General features: G+C 35.1%; 2 protein-coding genes across 6 annotated transcripts in view; one reads left to right on the top strand and one right to left on the bottom strand.

Moving 5' to 3' along the window:
• Positions 1-9,601, top strand: part of PARPBP (PARP1 binding protein) — a 79,061-nt gene extending 69,460 nt beyond the window's left edge. For 4 of the 5 annotated variants that reach the window (XM_060112106.1, XM_060112110.1, XM_060112108.1 and 1 more), the window contains 2 exons: positions 6,307-6,442; positions 6,908-9,601. In XM_060112106.1, coding sequence (XP_059968089.1) covers positions 6,307-6,442; positions 6,908-7,248 — 477 coding nt within the window. In that variant the 3' untranslated portion in view covers positions 7,249-9,601. The remainder of the gene's footprint in view (positions 1-6,306; positions 6,443-6,907) is intronic. The other variant, XM_060112109.1, reaches the window with a different exon arrangement.
• Positions 8,171-8,970, bottom strand: PMCH (pro-melanin concentrating hormone). The gene is made up of 2 exons (XM_060114233.1): positions 8,722-8,970; positions 8,171-8,377 (listed from the first exon to the last, which is right to left on the bottom strand). Exons 1-2 carry the CDS (start codon positions 8,968-8,970, stop codon positions 8,171-8,173), a joined length of 456 nt encoding a protein of 151 aa, XP_059970216.1.
• Positions 9,602-22,835: the final 13,234 nt, after the last annotated feature.

Below are 22,835 nucleotides of genomic sequence, written 5' to 3'. Positions count from 1 at the left end.
AGGAACAGATGTGTGGTTTCCTTTAATAATGTACAGTTGCATATGGGTTCCAATATTATGGACCCAGCAAACTAAAAAATGTCCCTGAGTCCTTTGAAAATCCATCTGCCTTTCATGTATGTGCCACACACACACAGAGGACATAGATTGTAAAGCTTCTTTCCAGAGCAGTGTTCTCCAGTAGAACTTCTGTGGAAATGTTCTGTAATTTGTGCTATCCAGTACTGTAGGTGCTAGCCACGTGTGACTATTGAGCACTTGAAATGTGGTACTGCAACTGAGGAACTCGATTTTTAATTCTATTTAAATTTAATTAATTAGCTACACATGGCCAGCATATTAAACAGTTGCATTTCTAGTGGATTAAAGATACACACAAATGCAATAACTGAAAACCCATAATACGTAGAGGAAGTGGTGCTCTGACCATGAGAGATTAGAATAAATAGGATTTAAATAGGGAGAGAGGATGGAAGAGAGCATTTCAGGTGGAGCAAACAACCTGATGAAAAAGTATTAGATTGTCTTACCTAGTATAAAGAGGCTGTGCATTCCATAGTGAACAAAATAAGTGAATAAATAATGTGGGGCAAGGTTAAGGAAGGTGTGGCTTTTGTGGTTTTAAGGAACAGTTACGTTTTGTGGGGCTTATTGTAAGGATATGTGCATGAGAACCTAAGAAAGGTGGAATATTTAAGAACTTGAAAGTAATGGTGGATATAATGGGGCTTAAGGACTTCAGCTGCATGGTTCTCTGTACTTAAATGTGATGTAACTTTGTGTGTATACCTCTTCCTTGTTTCTGTACCAAATGGTTTTCTTACTCTGTTGAACAGAGTAGAGTTTACTCTGTACATGTTTTTCTATTGATATATCAGAGCTTTTGCCCTTAGGGTGCTTTAACTGTTCTTTACCAGTCTACTTCTCTCATTTCTGTGTGCTGTGGTTTCTTTACTCTCCGTACATCTTTTTCTACCTACAAGCTTTTGCTTACTCTTGGCTTCTGTTCCCTCATACCTTCTGCTTGCATACACCTGTTAGAGTGTGTTATAATTTTACTTAATTAATGCACTCAGCAAACATGTATTAAATGCCTACTGGATACTGGGCTCTGTCCTAGGCACTGTAAATACATCAGCAAACAAAACAGACAAAAACCCCTGCCCTGGGCTTCCCTGGTGGCACAGTGGTTGAGAGTCCGCCTGCCGATGCAGGGGACACGGGTTCGTGCCCCGGTCCGGGAATATCCCACATGCCGTGGAGCAGCTGGGCCCGTGAGCCATGGCCGCTGAGCCTGCGCGTCCGGAGCCTGTGCTCCGCAACGGGAGAGGCCACAACAGTGAGAGGCCCACATACCGCAAAAAAAAAAAAAAAAAAAAAAAAAGTATTAAAAAAAAAACCCTGCCCTGATGGGCAAGTTGTCCCCCAATATTTGTGGGACTAGGGTGCAAGAACATAAATGGAAACCCCTGGTCTACCCCCGCAATCCTTTTAACCCTGGTTCTGTTCCGTACTGTTAGACACACTCCACCCAGAAATGTATACATCCCACTCCCTATCACCCTTGTCATAAACAATCAGCCCTTCCTAGAGGAAGAGGCCAGTGCTGGCCCAGTGCCTAGGCAGTTTAAGCAGGGAATTCTGGGGTGCCAGGTTCTTGGAACAGGATCTAAAAGGAGGAGTCTCCTAGTGGGCATATCCAAGTCCCTGTGGACTTATTCCTCACCCTGTGTGATGAAGAGGGCCAGAGCAGGCCATCAGTTGGCAAACTAAGGTTTTGTTCATGGAGCTTACCTTTTAGTTGGGAGAGGCAGATAATAAACAAAACAAACAAGTGAATTATATGGTATATTAGAAGGTTATCAGTGCTATGGCGGGAATTAAAGCTGGGGAGGGGGGTAAGGAGAGTGTGTTCCTTTGTGTGTGTTTTGGTTTTAAAGGGAATGATCAGTACAGGTCTCTTTGAGAAGGTGACATTAAGCAAAGGCTTTAAGGGAATGAGCAGCATTTTTCATTAGAATGAAAATGGGATGTTTGTATTAGTCTGAACTAAAATTTGAACTTGTTTTGGCTGAAGTAACGAGGTTGGGATTTATTGCGTACCTTCTAAGTGTCAAGTGTTATACTAGGTATTTTATATCCCTCATTCCAATTAATCCTTGTTGAAATCTAGAAGGCATTATTTTCCAGACCATATCCTAGTAAGTAACAGAGCAGTGGTTGTATTCAGGTGTAAGACTTCAAAGTTTATGCTGTTTCCAAAGTGTAAATGAAGGCATAGTAATTATAATAGTCATCATTTGATATACTTACAAATTCATATGCCATTAAGAATAGCAAATCTCTGTTCTTTTGAAAATGTGATAATGTAAGAATGAAAAGGTGAATTTTAAATATTTATTTTTAGTTATATATTTAATAGGTATGTTGAGTAATTTCTTTTTCCAAACTTGTTGATAAAATTTATAGCCCCCGCTATAATGGGAGCTTAGAAATTTCATTTTCTTATTAATACAGCTAACTGAGAGTTTCTGTGACTTTTCAGTATTTTGACTCATTTGTCTTAATTTAACTGGAGTCAGGCTTTCCTATGTGAAGTACTATTTTCCTCAAACTGGGAACCTACTAATAATTTCAATTTAAAAAGAGCTTGTGGCAAAAGGACTTTTCCAATTCTTGGCAAGTTTGAAGTTCATTGCAATTTTACTGTGGATAGAAATCTTTCCAAAGGGGGGAAATCACTCTACAAAGGAAAACTTTGAATCTTTTTCTCTCATGTGACTTGAACATAAAATGATTTTAACAGCCATGTATGAATCTGGACATTATTCTTAGTTGTTAAGTACTTCAAAAGCACTTTCAAAAGGGAATTGTTTTGCTTATTTGTGATTCCAAATCAAATACACAGAGAGATTTGGAAGATTTGCAACAGGAAGTAATCTCAATTCTATGTAGCCACTAATCTTGTGCAGAAAAATTCAACTTTTATGAACAAAGGAAAAGCAATCTCTTTTAAGTTATAAATACAAGTCAATGTAGCTTGTATTGTTTTAATAACAAAAATGAAGAAGCTGATTGTAAGTTCATTTTTTTGAGCTGCATTCCTAGAATCATTTTAGGGTTGGCCAGTTCCTGAGAAACCTAATTCAACAGATTTCTTACTCTATAGGAGTACTTTCTTTATATGTTACTACATTAATAACTGTATAGTATCTACATATATCTTTAGAGTTACATAGTTGTTTCATATTTTTAACTTCATTTAATCCTTACAACTCTATGAGGTAAATATTCCCATTTATATGTGGATAAGTGAGAGGTTTAGAGGTTTACCCAAGATCATCTACTTAGTAAGTGATAGGGCCAGTATTAGACGCCAGGTCTTTTGACCGCAAATCTGATGCCTTTTCCATCACATCATCTTGTTTCTTTGTGCAGGTTTCTTAGTTGGACATCACATTGTTGGCTCCAGTCAAGTTCATGATCAGTTAAAATCTCTAGGTCTTTATTTCATATGTTGTTTTTAAGTTAGGTTCTCCTCATCCTGTACATCTGTAATTGATATTTTGAACTTAAATACAGGACTTTGTTTATCCTCATTCATTTTCATCTTATTATTTTCTACTTATGGTTCTAGCCTTCTGAGATCTTTTCAATCTTGATTCTATTATCCAATTTATTTATTATTTCTTCCAGCTGTGTGTCAACAGCAAATTTTATAAGTAGAATGTCTTTGTGATTATGGAAGCCATCCTAGTAATCTCTTTAGTATACTGTGTGCCTGTCACATAGTTGGAACTTAATAAGTGGTCATTGATAAAAAAGATCTTTGTACAGGGCAGGGAAAAACACACATATAATCTTTTACAAAAAAGAAAAAAAACACCCTCAATATAACTACTCTCAGTTATTACTTTTGGATATAAGTGTTCCAAGATTGCCATAGAACCATTGTGGTTCTCTCTTGTGTTTTGATATGTTTATAAATACTATTTTTCATGGTAAATATAGTGGTTAACTGATTTTCTTTCACGTCTCAACCCATAATCCGTATTTTAAGAACCCATTGCCTTCTAACTCTAGTTTTCTGAAACTGCCCTACTATCCCTAAGGGCTAGAGAATTCCTCTATGGGGGGCCTAAGGAGAAGAAATCTAGCTGTCAGGAGGGCTTATTGAACTTATTTTGCGACTGTATTTACATAGCAAAGAAAGCTTTTTACTCAGATGTATGTTTAAAATTAATAAAAATGCCAGCTTTCTAAAGAAATTTTTATTCACATGCAGCATGAGATTGAGAAAACATCAGTTGTCTGTATTAAATAATATAATTTTTGTATTTTTATTTAGAGTGCTTTATGAGTGGTACTGATGAAAGTTTTGTGGTGGAGGCTCTAGTCCCCCAAGCCATCTGTAGGTGCCATCACTATCTGGATATTACGGGAGTGATCCTTGCCAGCCACTTAGCATCCATTTACTTTCATGGCCTTATCATACTCTTTATAACTCTCTGCAAGCAATAAGTTTATAATTTTCTATAAGTGGTAACTCTGGCGCAATGAAAGAAACATATAAAAAGATGTCAGCAGTTACTATTGGTTTTGTAGATGGAAATAAATGTTTTTGGCTAATTTACTACAGTGATGATATGGTGTAATATAATATAAAGTTTATTTTATTAAAATTTATTTTAATAGCTTTATTAATTGTTTTAATTCTCTACTTATGGAATTAATAAAGCCCAAAAAGGCCTAGTTAAAACCTTCAGTTATATTTTAGGGCATCTCATGGTAGAAACTATATAATAGTAGGTGCATTCATGTGGATTCATGAAGATATTGGGCTGTAGCTCCATTCATTATCAGGAGCCTCCTGTATTTCACTTCTAAAAACATAGTTTTTCATCTTTTACATTTTCACATTTTTTTCAATTTTGTGTATATTTGTGCTTAAATCTTCAAGCAAATTAATTATAATTTTTAGTCCTCTGGGAGTTACAGGCTCTCATAGACACCATTACTCAGGAAGATATAAAATTTGTCATCCTGAGAAAACTTGCTTTTATGGAGCAGCTGGACTGGAGACTATTCTGATTTCTTCTAAAATATAGCTAGTGGATTTCACTGCTGTTATGTTTGCAAACGTCTGAGTGGGTTAATGTAGTTATCGTTCTGAATATATAGCATAGTGTATAATTACTGAATATATAATATAAAGTCATGCTGTTTTAGACTTCGTGAACTGTATCAATACATACTCTGTGAGTATTATTCAGCATAATGTAGTTATACTTTGAAGTATTAATTTTTGAATTGTTGAAGTCCTCTTTATTTAATCATGTATTTGAAATAAGCTTTGTCTGTTTCTGAAAAAGATTTGAGATGATTTCTAATTATTTGGAGAAATCTCCCTATTATAACCAAATGGCATTACACAGCAGCTGCAATTGTTGAAATTTGCATTATCTGTGTAGATTACTTTTGTTCTGAAATTAAGTTCTCTCCCTAAAACAGCCACTGGTTTTATGTTTGCAGAATACATTTCCAAAAATACTTTCTTGGCATCGTGCTTAAGAATTAAATTTAGCTTTCTAATTTTCTCCTCTATTTGTCATGTTTGAAGATAATTACAAGAGTATACTTTGAATACTCAACTATTAAATCACTTGGTCACATCTTCTTAGAATGATATAATCAAATCATATTTCTTAATTTTCTAAATATTCATGTTTTTAATTAAGAAATAATGCCTTTGATTCATCACTTTGTTTTATCTTTCACTTTCTTTGTTAGTTTCCTATCTTTGTTTCTTTCACCTTCTCTTATTTTTCTTTTTCATCCTAGTATTTCTCCCTTCCTTAATTTCTCTAATTTCTTGAATTCCATGTGCTATTTTTTCCTAAAAGAGTTGTACTCTGTAATTCTTTAAGATTGAAAACTTGTATTTTTCTAGGATTACATATATCATGTATATCATTATTAAACATAATAAAACCACTTTCTAAAGCATTCAGACATAGGAATGTGTAACAAAGGCCTTTGAAGAGTTTATAATTGATTTTCCTAAGCTTTTACAAAAATTATCAAAAACATACACAAAGCTGGTATTACTGAAAAGAACAAAAATGCTGGTTGTAGCAATGAATGAGTTTGCAAACTATGAAACATCAAGGATTAAAAGTTCCCACAGATAATGAAATATTTAAGGGAAATTTTTGATACCTCAGTGACTACAATTTCTGTCTAGATGAAAAACTAAATAAAAATAAAGGATAAATTGCATATTTTCTTCTTTCTTCCTGTTACCAGATGAAGCAAACCTTAATTAGATCTCAGTTTGCTTGTACTTACAAAGATGACTGCATGATAAGCAAGGATAAGTGGAATAATGTTAATTCAGCATCAAAGCCTTTGTGTGTTCTTCACATGGAAAATGACCTTTCTGGTAATTGACCTTATTTGAGTAATTTAATAACAATTCAATTCTAGTGTACTAATTGGTTTTAACTTAAGTAAAACTAGATTTTTTTTGCAATGTAAAGGTTTATATTTTTATAGACCTGAGTTTATTTAAAAAGTTATATCTAAGTACAAATATATGTATAAGAATAGGACTCAGTTTGATTTAACTAAATGTATTTAAGAAACAACTTGTAGCATTTAAGGATTAAGTGTTATGCATTCAGACAAAGCAAATTTGTTTGTAGGGATGAAAAGTGATATGGTAAAATGAAAAGAAATGTGATAGTAATATAGCTGTATTTGTTCATCATGTAATTTATATCATTATTTGATTGTAAATCATGAGTTTTAAAGTATTTAGCCATTTAAAAAGTTTTCTGTAAAATTCTCATGTGTAATAATTTTAAGTATTATATAATTTCTTTCCTCTTTTCATCTTGCATAACAGGAGGTGTAAATTCACCTGTTGGAAGACCAACAATTGGAACAAGTTCTGGAAATGTTCATCTGGACAGAAGTAAAAATGAAAAAGTGGCAAGAAAATCAATTAGTCTGACAGGAAATAAAGGCTCAAAAAGGAAACAGGTGGATTTGGATGATGAAAATATTCTCTGTGATAATGGAAACGAACCACCTCAACACAAAAATGTTAAGATACCTAAGGCATCAAAAGATTTGCAGAGTAAATTAGATGGCAAACTAGTTAGAGCTGCAAAAAGCAACAAATGTACTGGCAAGGACAAATTGATTACTGGCCAGACAAAGTTAACTCAGTTTTTTAGACTATGAATTTGTCTTTTATGTTCTTTAGATTTATGTATATATAAAACCATTCACCAAAGGCATCTACTAAATTTTTTTTTTTTTTTTTTTTTGCGGTACGCGGGCCTCTCACTGCCGTGGCCTCTCCCGTTGCGGAGCACAGGCTCTGGATGCGCAGGCTCAGCGGCCATGGCTCACGGGCCCAGCCGCTCCGCGGCATGTGGGATCTTCCTGGACCAGGGCACGAACCCGTGTCCCCTGCATCGGCAGGTGGACTCTCAACCACTGCGCCACCAGGGAAGCCCCCATCTACTTAATTTTTAAGAGATCAAGGTGTAAATTATGGTGCTTTATTATTTCGGTCTGCAGTGTATGTAAGGTTAGCATGTTAAGCATTGTTTAAAAAATACTAGTAAGTCATAATTATTCAGAATATTCACAAAGTTTAATGCACAGGTAAAGCATATCATTTAGGTATAACTACTTTCTTTGAAAACAGACATTTAAAATAATACAAATCATAGTAACATTAAGGGCTTTTTCCCCACAGGCAATTAAATGATTTTGTTTTCTTCTGAAATGATGATGTGGACCAACAGGTATCAGACTTGCCAGCAAGGTCGATAGACTCTTCCCAGCATACACCTGAGCACTGAAGGAAAAAAAAAGCTTAAATTGTTTAAAGGACTAGTATCACACAAAATTGATTAGAAATGAAAGAATGGACCTAGTATAGCTAATTCTGAGTAAATCAAAATTATAATAACTAATAACTAATTATAGTAACTAATTAAATACTTTTTAATTTCACATCTTTTGCAGGGGTCACTTAATATCAAGTAAATTGAACCATGGTCTTGTTTGATTTTGTCATGATTGGACCCAAATTCAATTAAACTTAGAGTTCTATTTTATGGTATTAAGATATAAGAATTGAATTTTAAAAAGACTACTCACTGTCAAAATCTCTCCTTCCTATAGGAAATTTAGCTGAGTTTTCTTCATCTGCAATTTCTCTCTTTTCTTGTATTGATTCAGTATTTTGAACTTCATTCTCAGCTGGAAAAGCTACAGATCCTTTTAGTGCAAGATAAGGTTTTATAGCCAGATTCAGTGGCAGACCATTATTTAAGAAATTGTGTTTGGAACCTGCATTCTGTAAAGAAAAGGTTGATTTGTGTTTTAGCTGTCTTATTGGGAATAGAACTATGATACAATTGTGTAATAGTCTTATTGATCAAAGATGCTCTACACTGTTTTGACTCTAAAAAATATTTTAGATACAAGGTTTTCAGGGAATAAAAACCTTTTGAATAAGAGATGTTTTCCAGAATGGAAGAACAACCTGGTATGTAGGAAATTTGATCAATTGTCCTAATGCATATTTTGACTTTTTTTCACATACTTCTGCTTATAAAAGTATCGACTTTACTTCCAAAGGATTCATAAAAATCATTCAAATTTCCATTGAAATAAAGGATAAGTCACACTGCTACTTACCTTTGAATTTTTGTTTTCCTCATCATTCATGAAATTGCTCTCATCATTTTTATATTCCTCCAGGGAAGGAACAACAATTGATTTTTCTTCAGTATCTTCCTTCTGAAAGGCTTTCCCCAGCCTCAGTGTTTTAAATACCATGTCATCTTCTAAATTTCTTATTGACTTGGAGGCTGAAGGCGAAACACCTTGAGAAAGCAAAGAAAAAGTTAGTATTAATATGTAGGAAGAGAAACTCATTTTTGCCATTCTTAGTTTGATGTTTGCACGGAGTCAAACAAGGATGTGTAAAATGAAGTAAAATTTCTCAACCTGCTTTGTAAATGATTCCTACCTTTATATATTTTCCAGCTTGAATAGAAAGCACTTGAAAGACTTAGACTTTGATCATCTTAAAAATGACTCATTAGATAGAAGCTAACTTTTTGTATAGCTGCTAATACACTGTTTGGGTTTTAGTGGCATATTGTTTATTTTGAGTGTGAATTTTCTCAGAATCTGATTAAGATCCTTGGTAGAAAGCTTCTGTTGAGGAGATTATAGTCTCTTGAAAATGGGTTGTTATTAAGGAAGACCACAGGACATCGGGCTCTCCATATTCTTGTTTATTCATATTGTTCCCTTCTGTTTATTTTCTGATTAAGTAAAATATTAAAACTAAAGTTATTTCTTTCACTCAGGATAATAAGCGTCAAAGTTTAAATACATTTAATCCTGATTAAGTTGAAATACTCTTCAGAAAGAATTTTTCCATAAATGCTCGGAATAGTCTTTGGTGTTTAAAGTATATATGCCTGTCAGTATGAACAAAAAGTCATTCATGTTATATCTAAAATTGACCTGTCAGGTGTGTTTTATCTCTATATTTACAAAAGGGTATTACTGATATTTATTAATGAGTTTAGCAATTAATGAATAAGAAGTCCATGAAGAGAATATTTATGTGCTCCATAAATGTTAATTTTGGATAATGAGTATGTTGCATGATTTTTTTTTTTTTTTTTTTTTTTGCGGTACGCGGGCCTCTCACTGTTGTGGCCTCTCCTGTTGCGGAGCACAGGCTCTGGACGCGCAGGCTCAGCGGCCATGGCTCACGGGCCCAGCCGCTCTGCGGCATGTGGGATCCTCCCAGACTGGGGCATGAACCCGTGTCCCCCGCATCGGCAGGCAGACTCTCAACCACTGCACCACCAGGGAAGCCCTGTTGTATGATTTTTAATTAAACATTTCAGAGTTAATTTGTAATGTTGGCCCCGTAGAGTAAGAGAATACATTCTTGTGTATGTCTTCTGGTATATATGTGCAATAGTTTTTCTAGGGTATATTTCTAGTTATGGCATTGCTGGGTCTTGGAGTATGTACATTTCAGCTTTATTCATGCCAAAATGGTTACAGAATAGTAGTAACCCATTTAAACTCCCACCTGCAGGGTGAGAGTTCTTACTGCTCCAGGTTCTAGTTAACACTTGGGTATCTTATTGTGCTTTTAATGTTTATTTCTCTAATTACCAAAGACGTTGGATGCCTTTTCCTATGCTTAAGTAAAATGCCTTTAAAAAAAAATTTATTTCTCTATCAGATTGTTTGGGTTTTTCTTGTTGATTCATGGGAGTTCTTTATATATGCTGGGTATTAATTCTTTGTTAGTTGTATATGTTTAAAATATTGTATTTTTTCTCACATTTCTTATCTTTTGAACCACTTCATGGTGTCTTTTGGTGAACTAAAATCCTTAATTTTAATGTTTAAATTTCTTTTTCTTTTTTGCTTTTTATGGTTACTATTTATGTTATTTAGAAATCCTTCCAAACCCTGAGATAATTAACATACTTCTATATATTCAAAAAGTTTAAGTGTTTTGACTTTCACATTTACATTTTTAATTCATCTAGAATCTTGTGTTTGAAAAAGAAATTTTAACTTTTTCCAAATGTCCTTATATATTTCTTTTTTTAACATCTTTATTGGAGTATAGTTGCTTTACAGTGGTGTGTTAGTTTCTGCTTTATAACAAAGTGAATCAGTTATACATATACATATATACCCATATCTCTTCTCACTTGTGTCTCCCTCCCTCCCACCCTCCCTATCCCACCCTTCTAGGTGGTCACAAAGCACTGAGCTGATCTCCTTATGCTATGTGGCTGCTTCCCACTAGCTATCTATTTTACATTTGGTAGTGTATATATGTCCATGCCACTCTCTCACTTTGGCACAGCTTACCCTTCCCCCTCCCCATATCCTCAAGTCCGTTCTCTAGTAGGTCTGCGTCTTTATTCCTGTCTTACCCCTAGGTTCTTCATGACATTTTTTATTTTTTCTTAGATTCCATATATATGTATTAGCATACGGTATTTGTTTTTCTCTTTCTGACTTACTTCACTCTGTATGACAGACTCTAGGTCCATCCACCTCACTACAAATAACTCAATTTCGTTTCTTTTTATGGCTGAATAATATTCCATTGTATATATGTGCCACATCTTCTTTATCCATTCATCTGATGATGGACACTTAGGTTGTTTCCATCTCCTGGCTATTGTAAATAGAGCTGCAAGAATATTTTGGTACATGACTCTTTTTGAATTATGGTTTTCTCAGGGTATATGCCCAGTAGTGAGATTGCTGGGTCAAATAACTTTTGATATCTGGTAAGCCAAGTTTCTCAGCCTCCCTACTCAGTCACTGGTTTTTCTTCTATAGCAGTTCCTTGGCTATTTTTGTCCATTTCTTTTCCATATAAATGGGCTGTGTTGGGTCTTCGTTGCTGCACATGGGCACTCAGTAGTTGCAGTGAGCAGGGGCTACTCCTCATTGAAGTGCGCAAGCTTCTCATTGCAGTGGCTTCTCTTGTTGTGGAGCACGGTCTCTAGACACAAGGGCTTCAGTAGTTGTGGCACGTGGGCTCAGTAGTTGTGGCTTGTGGGTTCTAGAGTGCAGGCTCAGTGGTTGTGCACAGGCTTAGTTGTTCCACAGCATGTGGGATTTTCCCAGACCAGGGATTGATCCCATGTCCTCTGCATTGGTAGGCGGATTCTTAGCCAGTACGCCACAAGGGAAGTCCCCCATATAAATCTTAAAATCAGTTTTGCAAGTTTTTTGAGAAATCTTGATGGGATTTTGAAGGGAATTGCATCTGTTCTATAGATTAATTTTGGAGGGGAATTGACACTTTTCTTTTTTTAGAATCTTCATTTTTTTAACATCTTTATTGGAGTATAATTGCTTTACAATGTTGTGCTAGTTTCTGCTGTATAACAAAGTGGATCAGCTATATGTATACATATATCCCTATGTCCCCTCCCTCTTGCGTCTCCCTCCCATCCTCCATATCCCACCCCTCTAGGTGGTCAACAAAGCAACGAGTTGTTCTCCCTGTGCTGTGCGACTGCTTCCCACTAGCTATTTTATAATTGGTAGTATATATATGTCCATGCCACTTTCACACTTCATCCCAGCTTACCTTTCCCTCTCCCCGTGTCCTCAAGTTCATTCTCTACATCTGTGTCTTTATTCCTGTCCTGCCCCTAGGTTCTTCAGAACCAATTTTTTTTTTTTAGATTCCATATATATGTGTTAGCATACAGTATTTGTTTTTCTCTTTCTGACTTACTTCACTTTCTATGACAGACTCTAGGTCCATCCACCTCACTACAAATAACTCAATTTCGTTTCTTTTTATGGCTGAGTAATATTCCATTGTGTATATGTGCCACATCTTCTTTATCCATTCATCTGTCGATGGACACTTAGGTTGCTTCCATGTTCTGGCTATTGTAAATAGTGCTGCAGTGAACATTGTGGTACATGACTCCTTTTGAATTATGGTTTTCTCAGGGTATATGCCCAGTAGTGCGATTGCTGGGTCATATGGTAGTTCTATTTTTAGTTTTGTAAGGAACCTCCATACTGTTCTCCGTAGTGGCTGAATCAATTTACATTCCCACCAGCAGTCCCAGAGGGTTCCCTTTTCTCCACACCCTCTCCAGCATTTATTGTTTATAGATTTTTTGATGATGACCATTCTGATCAGTGTGAGGTGATACCTCATTGTAGTTTTGATTTGCATTTCTCTAATGATTAGTGATGTTGAGCATCCTTTCATGTTTTTTTGGAAATCTGTATATATTCTTTGGAGAAATGTATTTAGGTCTTCTGCCCATTTTTGGATTGGGTTTGTTTTTTTGATATTGAGCGGCATGAGCTGTTTGTATATTTTGGAGATTAATCATTCCTTTGTCAGTTGCTTTGTTTGCAAATGTTTTCTCCCATTCTGAGGGTTATCTTTTCGTCTTGTTTATGGTTTCCTTTGCTGTGCAAAAGCTTTTAAGTTTCATTAGGTCCCATTTGTTTATTTTTGTTTTTATTTCCATATCTCTAGGAGGTGGGTCAAAAAGGATCTGGCTGTGATTTATGTCATAGAGTGTTCTGCCTATGTTTTCCTCTAAGAGTTTTATAGTGTCTGGCCTTACATTTAATTATTTAATCCATTTTGAGTTTATTTTTATGTATGGTGTTAAGGAGTGTTCTAATTTCATTCTTTTACATGTAGCTGTCCAGTTTTCCCAGCACCACTTATTGAAGAGGCTGTCTTTTCTCCATTGTATATTCTTGCCTCCTTTATCAAAGATAAGGTGACCATATGTGCGTGGATTTATCTCTGGGGTTTCTATCCTCTTCCATTGATCTATATTTGTGTTTTTGTGCCAGTACCAGACTGTCTTGATTACTGTAGCTTTGTAGTGTAGTCTGAAATCAGGGAGCCTGATTCCTCCAGCTCCGTTTTCTTTCTCAAGATTGCTTCGGCTATTCGGGGTCTTTTGTGTTTCCATACAAATTGTGAAATTTTTTGTCCTAGTTCTGTGAAAAATGCCATTGGTAGATAATTTATTTTCTTATTCACGAACATGAATACAAAGCACAAAGGTATTTTTCCATATTTATTTAGATCTTCTTTAATCTTTTAATGACATTTTGTTTTTTTCTTCTTAAAGGTCTTGCTTATCTTTTGTTGCAAGATTTATAATTGTTTATAATTTAATTATAATTAAGCTCCTTATTTTTAGTTATTGTAAATTGTATCTTTTAAGATACCTTTTCTAACATTATTGCTGGTTTGTACACATGCAGTTGGCTTTTGTTTAGTGCTCTTATACAAAAAACTTGTTAAAGTCTTTAATTCCCTAATAATAATAATAATTATTATTATTTAATTCAATAGTTTATAAATGTATTAACTCTTTAAGGTTTTCCACAAAGACAGTTGATATAAATAATAAGATAATGACATTTTATTTCCTTCTTGCAAGTGTGTGTTTGTGTGTGTTTATCTGTGTGTCTGTCCACGTGTGCGAACAGACTGACTAAAACCTTCTGTAAATGTTGGACATGGAGATAAGACATCTTTGCAGTATTACTGATTTTACAGAGAATGCTTTTAACTTTTCACCATCGAATATGATGTTTGCTCTAGTTTTTTTGTAGATGTTCTTTTCTATTTCTGGCTTACTAATAACTTTTATCATGAATTATTGAATGTTATTGAATACTTTTTCTGTATCTATTGAAACGATCATACTTTTTCTCCTTCAGTGTTTCATTGAGAAAATGAACAGATTTTTCTCATGTTAAAGCAACCATGTGTTTATGAAACAAATCTTTTAAAATATTATTGTATTCAATTTGGTAATATTTGATTTATATATTTTTCATTTATTATCATGAGTGAGATTGATCTGTAATTTCCCTTTCTTCTATTGCCTTTGTCTGCCAAGGCATTAAGGTTGTACTAGCTTCATAAAATGAAGCAGGGAGCAGGGTTTATTCCTTTTTTTTTTCTCCTGTAAAGTGATGTGGGCTTGTGTTTTGTTGGTGGGCTTAATGGTTGATTTACTTTTTTCAGAGCTGTAGGAACATTCAGCTTCTCTGTTTCTTTTTTAGTTTGTTTTAGGAATTTAAAATTTTATAGAATTTGTCCATTTTCTTGTTTTCAAATATTCTAGTGTAAAGTTAGTTATGATATTTTCTTCTAATTATTTGAAGCCTCGCTTTATCTGTAGTTGTCTTTCATTCTAATTACGCTTATTTGTCATCTCTTGGTCTCTGCCTCTCTCTCCTCTGCCTCTGTAATTTGATCATGCTAGCTATAGATTTATCAATTTTGCTGGCCTTTAAAAAACCTTTTGGCTTTGTTGATCTTCACTGTATATTTTTTCTATTCTGTTAATTTCTGCTTTTTATTATTTCTTAAATTTGAAGTTCATTTTACTATTTTCCTGACTTACTAATTTAGAATAACTCATTAATATTTAGGCTTTAAAAAAATACCAGCATTGGGCCTCCCTGGTGGCGCAGTGGTTGAGAGTCCGCCTGCCGATGCAGGGGATACGGGTTCGTGCCCCGGTCTGGGAGGATCCCATATGCCGCGGAGCGGCTGGGCCCGTGAGCCATGGCCGCTGGGCCTGCGCATCCGGAGCCTGTGCTCCGCAACGGGAGAGGCCACAGCAGTGAGAGGCCCGCATACCGCAAAAAGAAAAAAATAAATAAATTAAAAAAAAATACCAGCATTAAAGATTATACATCTCCCTTTATGTATCATTTTTATTAAGTCTCACAATTTTTTTTTTTTTTTGGGCTGTGCCCTGCAGTATGCGGGATCTTAGTTCCCCGACCAGGGATCGAACCCTTGCCCTATGTGTTGGGAGTGCAGAGTCTTAACCATTGAACCTTCAGGGAAATCCCTAAGTCCCACAGTTTTGATAGGTAGAATATTCAATGTTTAATTCCAAGTTTTTATAACTTTCATTATTGTTTCTTCTTCAACCCATTAATTACTTAGATATTTTTAGCATTTAGAATATATGGGAATTGAAACTTTGGGGAGAGGATACCAAGTTCCAACCAAACTGAGTTTGTTGTCAGAAATCTTGTTCTATAAATTATAGAGTAATTGAAATCAGTATTAGGTTGAAGTATGTGCAAGTGATGATTTTCAATGGTTTTTGACATACAAATAATAATTTCATATGGTTCAACCTATAGAAACTTGCCTTGTGGCCTATGATATCTTTATTTTGTGTAAAAGTTCTGAAAATTCTTGAAAAGAATATGTATACATTATTTTTTTAAATAAATTTATTTATTTATTTATTTTTGGCTGCATTGGGTCTTCATTGCTGCATGTGGGTTTTCTCTAGTTGTGGCGAGTGGGGGCCACTCTTCATTGTGGTTCACGGGCTTCTTATTGTGGTGGCTTCTCTTGTTGCAGAGCGTGGGCTCTAGGTGCGCAGGCTTCAGTAGTTGTGACATGTGGGCTCAGTAGTTGTGGCTCATGGGCTCTATAGAGCAGGCTCAGTAGTTGTGGTGCATGGGCTTAGTTGCTCCACGGTATGTGGGATCTTCCTGGACCAGGGATCAAACCCATGTCCCCAGCATTGGTAGGTGGATTCTTAACCACTGCGCCACCAGGGAAGCCCTATGTATATATTATTTTTGAAAGCACGGTTCTGTATGTGTCTACAAGATGAAACATGATAATATGTTGTTCAAATCTTCTATGTCTTATTGATTGTTTTGTCTGCATGAACTGTCAGTTACTGAGAGAGATATTTGCAAATCTTTGACTATGATAATGGGTTTATCTAATTCTATTTGTAGGGTTTTTTTTGTTTTTTGTTTTTTTTGCAGTATGCGGGCCTCTCACTGCTGTGGCCTTTCCCATTGCAGAGCACAGGCTTCGGACGCGCGGTCTTAGCGGCCATGGCTCATGGGCCTAGCCGCTCCGCGGCATGTGGTACCTTCCCGGACTGGGGCACGAACCCATGTCCCCTGCATCGTCAGGCAGGCTCTCAACCACTGCACCACCAGGGAAGCGCTGTAGTTTGTAATTTTTGCTTCATTTATTTTGAGCTTATGTTATTAGGACATTCAAATTAGAGATTGTTTTGTCTTTCCCAAAAACCAAACCATGTATCATGACCCTCTCTATCTTTAATAATGTGTTTATTACTATCACTTTTCCTATATCATCTGTATGTCTTATATGTGTCTGTTGAAAATATCATATAGCTGAATTTGGAATTTTTTATCTGACCTTCTTTGTCTTGGAGAGTTTAGTCCATTTACATTTATTCTGTTTACTGAATTACTAATATTCAGTACTACTGTCTTCTTTTGTGATTTTTATTTGTTCTAATATGTTTCCTACTTCCCTTTCTTGGCTTCTGATTTAAGTTTAATCTATTTCTCATTCTTTTAAAGGGTACCCTAGACATTTTAATATCATCTTCAGTTATTTACATTTAAAGTTAATCAGTATTTTTGTCCTCCTCGCAAATAATGTGAAGACCTGAAAATCCTTAACTCTGGTCACCATTATTCCTAATTTGTATGCTATTATTTTCAAAGATTTAAGTTCTATCTTGATTTTTTTAATGAAACAAATGAGGGATTATTTTATTATTTTATACAGTTAACATTGGTTTAGATTTACCTACAAGTTTACTATTATTTTCCTCACCATTTCCTTTTATGTCTGAGATCTTTCTTTGGACAATCATTTATCTTCTTTCTGAAGTACATGTTTCTGAAGTATACTAAGTGAGATGCTAACTTAGTGAGGTTCTGTTAATAATAAACTGTTTTGTTTTGTTTTAATTAAATGTCTCTTGCTATTCTTGAAAAATATTTTCAAGACTATAAAGTTACTCAGTTGACAATTGTTTTCTCTTAGTACTTTATTATTGCTTCAATTCTTCTGGTTTTCATTGTTACTGCAGAGAATTCAGCTATTGGTTTTAATCATGATTCCTTTATATGTAATCTCTGTACTCTATCTAGCTGCTTTTTAAAATCTTCTCTTTGACTTCATTGTTCTGCAGTTTTACATGATGTGTCTGGGCATGAATTTCTTATAATTCATCCTGGTTTAGATTCTTGAATCTGAGGGTTGATGTTTTTCATGAATTCTGGAAAAGTATTAGTTATTATTTCTTTGAATATTTCTTCTCCCCTGTTCTCTTGTTTTTTCTTCTGGAATTCCCAATAGATATATATTGGGCCTGCCTGCTCACTCTATCCTCCATATCTTATAACCTCTGTTTCCTCTTTTTCTCTTTTTCTCTGTGTGCTGCACTTTAAATAATTTCTTCAGAGTTGTATTCCAGTTCACCAGTACACTTTCACTTGTATTTAATCTGCTGTTTAACCTGTGTATTGAGCTTTTAATTTAACTTCTTATATTTTTTAAAAGTTCTAGTTGGTTTCTTTTCAGATCTGCCTGGTTCAATTATGGTTTTCTATTTTTTATTCATATTTTCAATCTATTTTATTGTCTTAAATCTATTAAACATTTATTTATTTTTATCTTTAAACATTTTATATTTGTACCTAGTTATTCAAGTGTCTCCTGTATTTGCTTATTTGATTCTGCAGTTTGTTACTTCTGCTGATCCTAGCTCATAGTGTCTTCTTCATGTGTTTAGTGAATTTTCATTTTGTTCCTGTATTCATTGAGCTGCATCCAAAGGAATTTTTGAAATTCCTGTGTTTTCTTCTGCCAGGTGCCTGGAGCAGTACCAATCCAGAACCACTTTATTTTATGGGTTTTTTTGGCCGTGTCGGGTCTTATTTGAGGCACGCGGATCTTCGTTGCGACATTCTGGATCTTTCGTTGCAGCGTGGGCTGTTCGTTGTGGCATGTGGGCTCTGTAGTTGTGGCACACGAGCTCTAGAGCGTGTGGGCTCTGTAGTTTGTGGCACATGCGCTCTCTAGTTGAGGCGTGTGGGCCCAGTAGTTGAGGCATACGGGCTTAGTTGCCCTGCGGCATGTGGGATCTTAGTTCCCCGACCAGGGATTGAACCTGTGTCCTCTGCATTGGAAGGCGGATTCTTAACCACTGGACCACCGGGAAAGTCCTTCCAGGGCCACTTTAAACCAAAATTTCTTCTTGCGGTTTTTCAGGACACAGAGTTAATACCAAACTAAGCGAGTATTCTTTTGTCATTAGGAATTATCTGGGTTTTGTGTGTGTGTGTGTGTGTGTGTGTGTGTGTGTATAATTTCCCTCCCCACACCCCCCCACTTCTTCTCAGAGCCATTCCTGACACAGGCATGTTTCCTTCTACGGCCCACATGTGCTGTCTTCTCTTCCAGCACATGTGGGCCATTAAAACCAGGTGCTAAGCCACCAGGAATTCACAGAACCTCTGAGCAAATGCAGGCTCTAATCCTTGTTAACCCCTGTGGAATATTGCACTTTCTCTTTTCTGGCCTTCTGTGGTTTTTCTTATTTTACCACCATTCCAGCCATACTTAGCATTTTCAGTTTTTTACTGAGAGGTGTTCTCTATACAAGTAGTCTGCCATATTGCTGGAAATGGACGTCTCAATTCATTCTTTAGTGGAAAATTCTCTCTGCAAGGGAATTTGAATCCATTTGCACAAAATGTATATGGCATTGCATATTAAATTATTTCCTTTTAAACTCGTGTTATGGGGTTATATTTCAAATTCTTAAATGGTGCTGTTTAATATTCTGATTTCTTTAAGTATATTTGATCAGAAATGGGTGTAGTTAGCTGCTAATTCTCTTGGGGACTGTTTAAATCTAATTAGGTACATGTTTCCTGAGAGTGTATTTATAAATAAAAAACTTCGAAGTCCTCTGACTTCTTTGCTCTTAGGGCTGCCTTATTTTTTTAATGTTGTTAATTGTGCCCTGGTTTGTTTCCCAGGGTATGAACCTGCTTTGGAGGTGGCTGTTTAATCTACAAAAGTCCTCATTAATGGTAACGTTTTTTCTTAGCTGTTGTTCTGGAAGTTTAATAAATATTAACAATTATGTATTTTGTTTTAAATTTCCACCAGATGATTTGGTTTGGCTGATCTTCACCCAAAATTGGGACCAAATCCAAACCATTTTGACAGTTTAGAAAAGTTAGTTAGTGTTTTCCTTTATTTTGCTTAAGTTGTCATAGTCTCTGAACATTATGAGGTTTTCCCATAACCATTTAATTACGGAGGTAGATTCCAATTTTTTTAAATGATAATTTTTTTTAAACATTGGTTACTCTGATGTGCAATGGAGCATAGTAGATTTCTTTTCCATTGATGCTGAAAATTAAGTGTCCCCAAGTGGTAGAAAGGAACTTTGAAGAAGAAAAACTATTGCCAGATGGGCTTGGGTGGTTCAGAAAACCTTGGAAAGGCAAAAAGTTTATATCAAATGCAATCTTCATTTTCTGAAGAACTACTACTAACACCATATATTTGTAAATCACTTTTTGGAAATTCTCTTTCCTTTAATTAACATATCTTTGCCATGTGATGCCAATAAATAAAATGGAACCCAAATTAGAGATTGGTCATTATTTTACTTAGAACCCTGAATTTCTTAATGGCTAATTTTATGAGTCTTAAAACCAAGATTGCTCATTTATATTATCAAAAGATATAACTAAACTTAGAATTCCTTCTCAAATTTATACAGTGAAAAACCCATATACATCCACCTAGATTCTACCATTAATTTATTAGTGTACTTGTTTTATTATCTGTCCATCTTTCTATCCCTCTAGTAATCACCTTGTTCTTTTAATGCACTTCTAAATATATTACATACATTAGTACACTTTCCACAAATTACTTCAACATGCATGTCATTAACTAGCTTTTAATATTTGTTTACAGTTTTTTTCTTTTCAGGTAAAATTTACAAAAAATAAAATGTACAAATCACAAGTGTATGTTTCCTGAGTTTTGATAAATGCATATACCTATGTAACTTACACTCAAGATAAGACATTGTCATCACCCCAGAAAGTTATCTCTTGCCTCTTCATAATTAATTGCCACTACTCACCCACCTCCACTCCTCACCCCAACCTTCAGCTCTGAGGAAATCACTGTTCTGATTTTTCCCACTGTGAATTAGTTTTGCCTGTTTTGGAATTATGCAGTATGTAATCTTTTGTGTAAGGCATCTTTCACTTGACATGTTTGAGACATGAAGATATCCCCCTATACTTTGTCTAAAAGCTTTATGGTTTTAACTTTTCCATTTAGGTCCTTGATCCACTTCAAATTAATTTTTGTGTGTGGTGTGAGTGTGAGGTAGGGATTAAGTTCCTTTTCTCATGTGGATATCAAGCTGTTTAGACACCATTTGTTGAAAAGATTCTCCTTCCCCTATTTTGTTGCTTTGGTGCCTTTATCAAAAATTAAGTGACCAAAAGTACAGACTTATTTTTGGGCCCTCTAATTTGTTTATTGATCTAACTGGTGCTTATCTCAGTACCATATTATCTTGATTACTGTAGTTTTAGAGTAATATTGAAGTCAAGAGTGTAAATGACTCAACTTGGTTCATTTTCAAGACTGATTTGGATATTCTATGTCTCGACAAATTTCATGTTTGAAATCGTAGTGTATATTCTCTTATCACACTGGAATTATTAAACTAGAAATGAATAACAAAGATATCTAAGACTATCTACAAATGTTTAAATATTAACCAACATACTTTTGAATAATGTGTGGTTCAAGAAAACAATCACAATATAAATTAGAAGATATTTTGAATTGGTGATAATGAAAACACAGCATAACTTGTGGGATTCAGTTAATGCGTGCTTATAGGGAAATACATAGCTCTAAAATGCATATTCTTGAAAATAAAAAAGATTGGAAACATCAATGATTTAATCTTACATCTGAAGGAATTAGTGAAAGAATAGCAAAGTAAACCCAAAGAAAATATAAGGAATTATTAAATATAAGAGCAGGAATCAATAAAATAGAATGCAATCATACAATAGAAAAATTTAACAAAGCTAAAAGATTAGTAAATTGATGACTTGTAGTAAGACTGATCAAGAAAGAAGGACACACACAACTCATATCAGGTATGAAAAAAGGGAACATTGCTACAGATCTTATAGACATTAGATAGTGAGTATTATGAACAAATTTTTGCAAAGAAATTGTCAAATTTAGATGAGCTGGATCAGGGATTGGCAAAACTTTTTTCTATAAAGGTCCAGATGGTAAATATTTCAGGCTTTGTGGATTATACAGTTGCATCTGTTCAACTCTTCCACTGCAGCACAAAATCAGCCATATACAATATGTGATGATTGGGTATGGCTGTGTCGCAGTAAAACTTTATTTACAAATACAGACAGCCTGAGGGCCATAGTTTGCTGACCCCTGAACTAGACAAATGCTGTAAACAAAGAGACATAAGACTGGCACAAGAAGAAATAGAAAATCTAAATATTTCTATATCAAGGAAATTGAATCTATAAATTAAAACGCTTTGTCACAAAGAAAACTCTAGGCCCAAATGACTTCTCTGATAAATTCTTCCAAACAATAATAACAATCTTACAGAAAGTGTCAGAAAATAAAGGAGGAACAGTTTCTGTGTAGCTCTGTAATGTATCAACTTGCCTAGTCTCAGTTACACTTTCCAAAATTTCTGTCCTTCTAGCTGGAGTGGGCCACAAGAGACATTCTTGTGTGAGATTTGGAGGATGGAAATGAAGCAGCAGCCATTTTGTAACTCATACATGGTATTGCTTACCTGTCAGCTCACCTGGTTGGCCTGGGGCAGCAGTCAGGCCTGCAATTACCCTGAATCCACTTTCCATTTCTCTGACTCCTGGGATATGTGCATGTGTGTAGTTCTGTGATAAAGGGCACTAACTTTCCTGCAGGACATCCATACCAAGCAAGATCTGATAAGAGTTTCATTCTGTCCTTATTGGTTTCAACTTGCTTGTGGATTCCAGCTTGTCCTTGCTCTTCCCTACTTTACATCCATCTTTCCTTTTCAACTGTTTGAGGCCCTGTGGACTCCAGCATCAGATGAAAGAATCTTATGAAGACTGCTTAATTAGCTTCCACAGTTGCACAATATCAAATCCCTGTAACAAATCGTGTATGTTTATATATAAGTATACATGCATATATGTGTGTGTGGTTCTGTTTCTCTGATTGAATCCTGATACATTTACTTACTTTTTTTATGAGTCTAGCATAAACTTGGTACCAAAACCTGACCAGGATGTTATAAGAAGGGAAAATTATAGGCCAATCTTTCTCATGAACATAA

Source organism: Mesoplodon densirostris, chromosome 11 (genome assembly GCF_025265405.1).
Source record: "Mesoplodon densirostris isolate mMesDen1 chromosome 11, mMesDen1 primary haplotype, whole genome shotgun sequence".
NCBI classification, from domain to species: Eukaryota; Metazoa; Chordata; class Mammalia; order Artiodactyla; family Ziphiidae; genus Mesoplodon; species Mesoplodon densirostris.
This window is presented reverse-complemented; position numbering and strand designations above follow the sequence as displayed.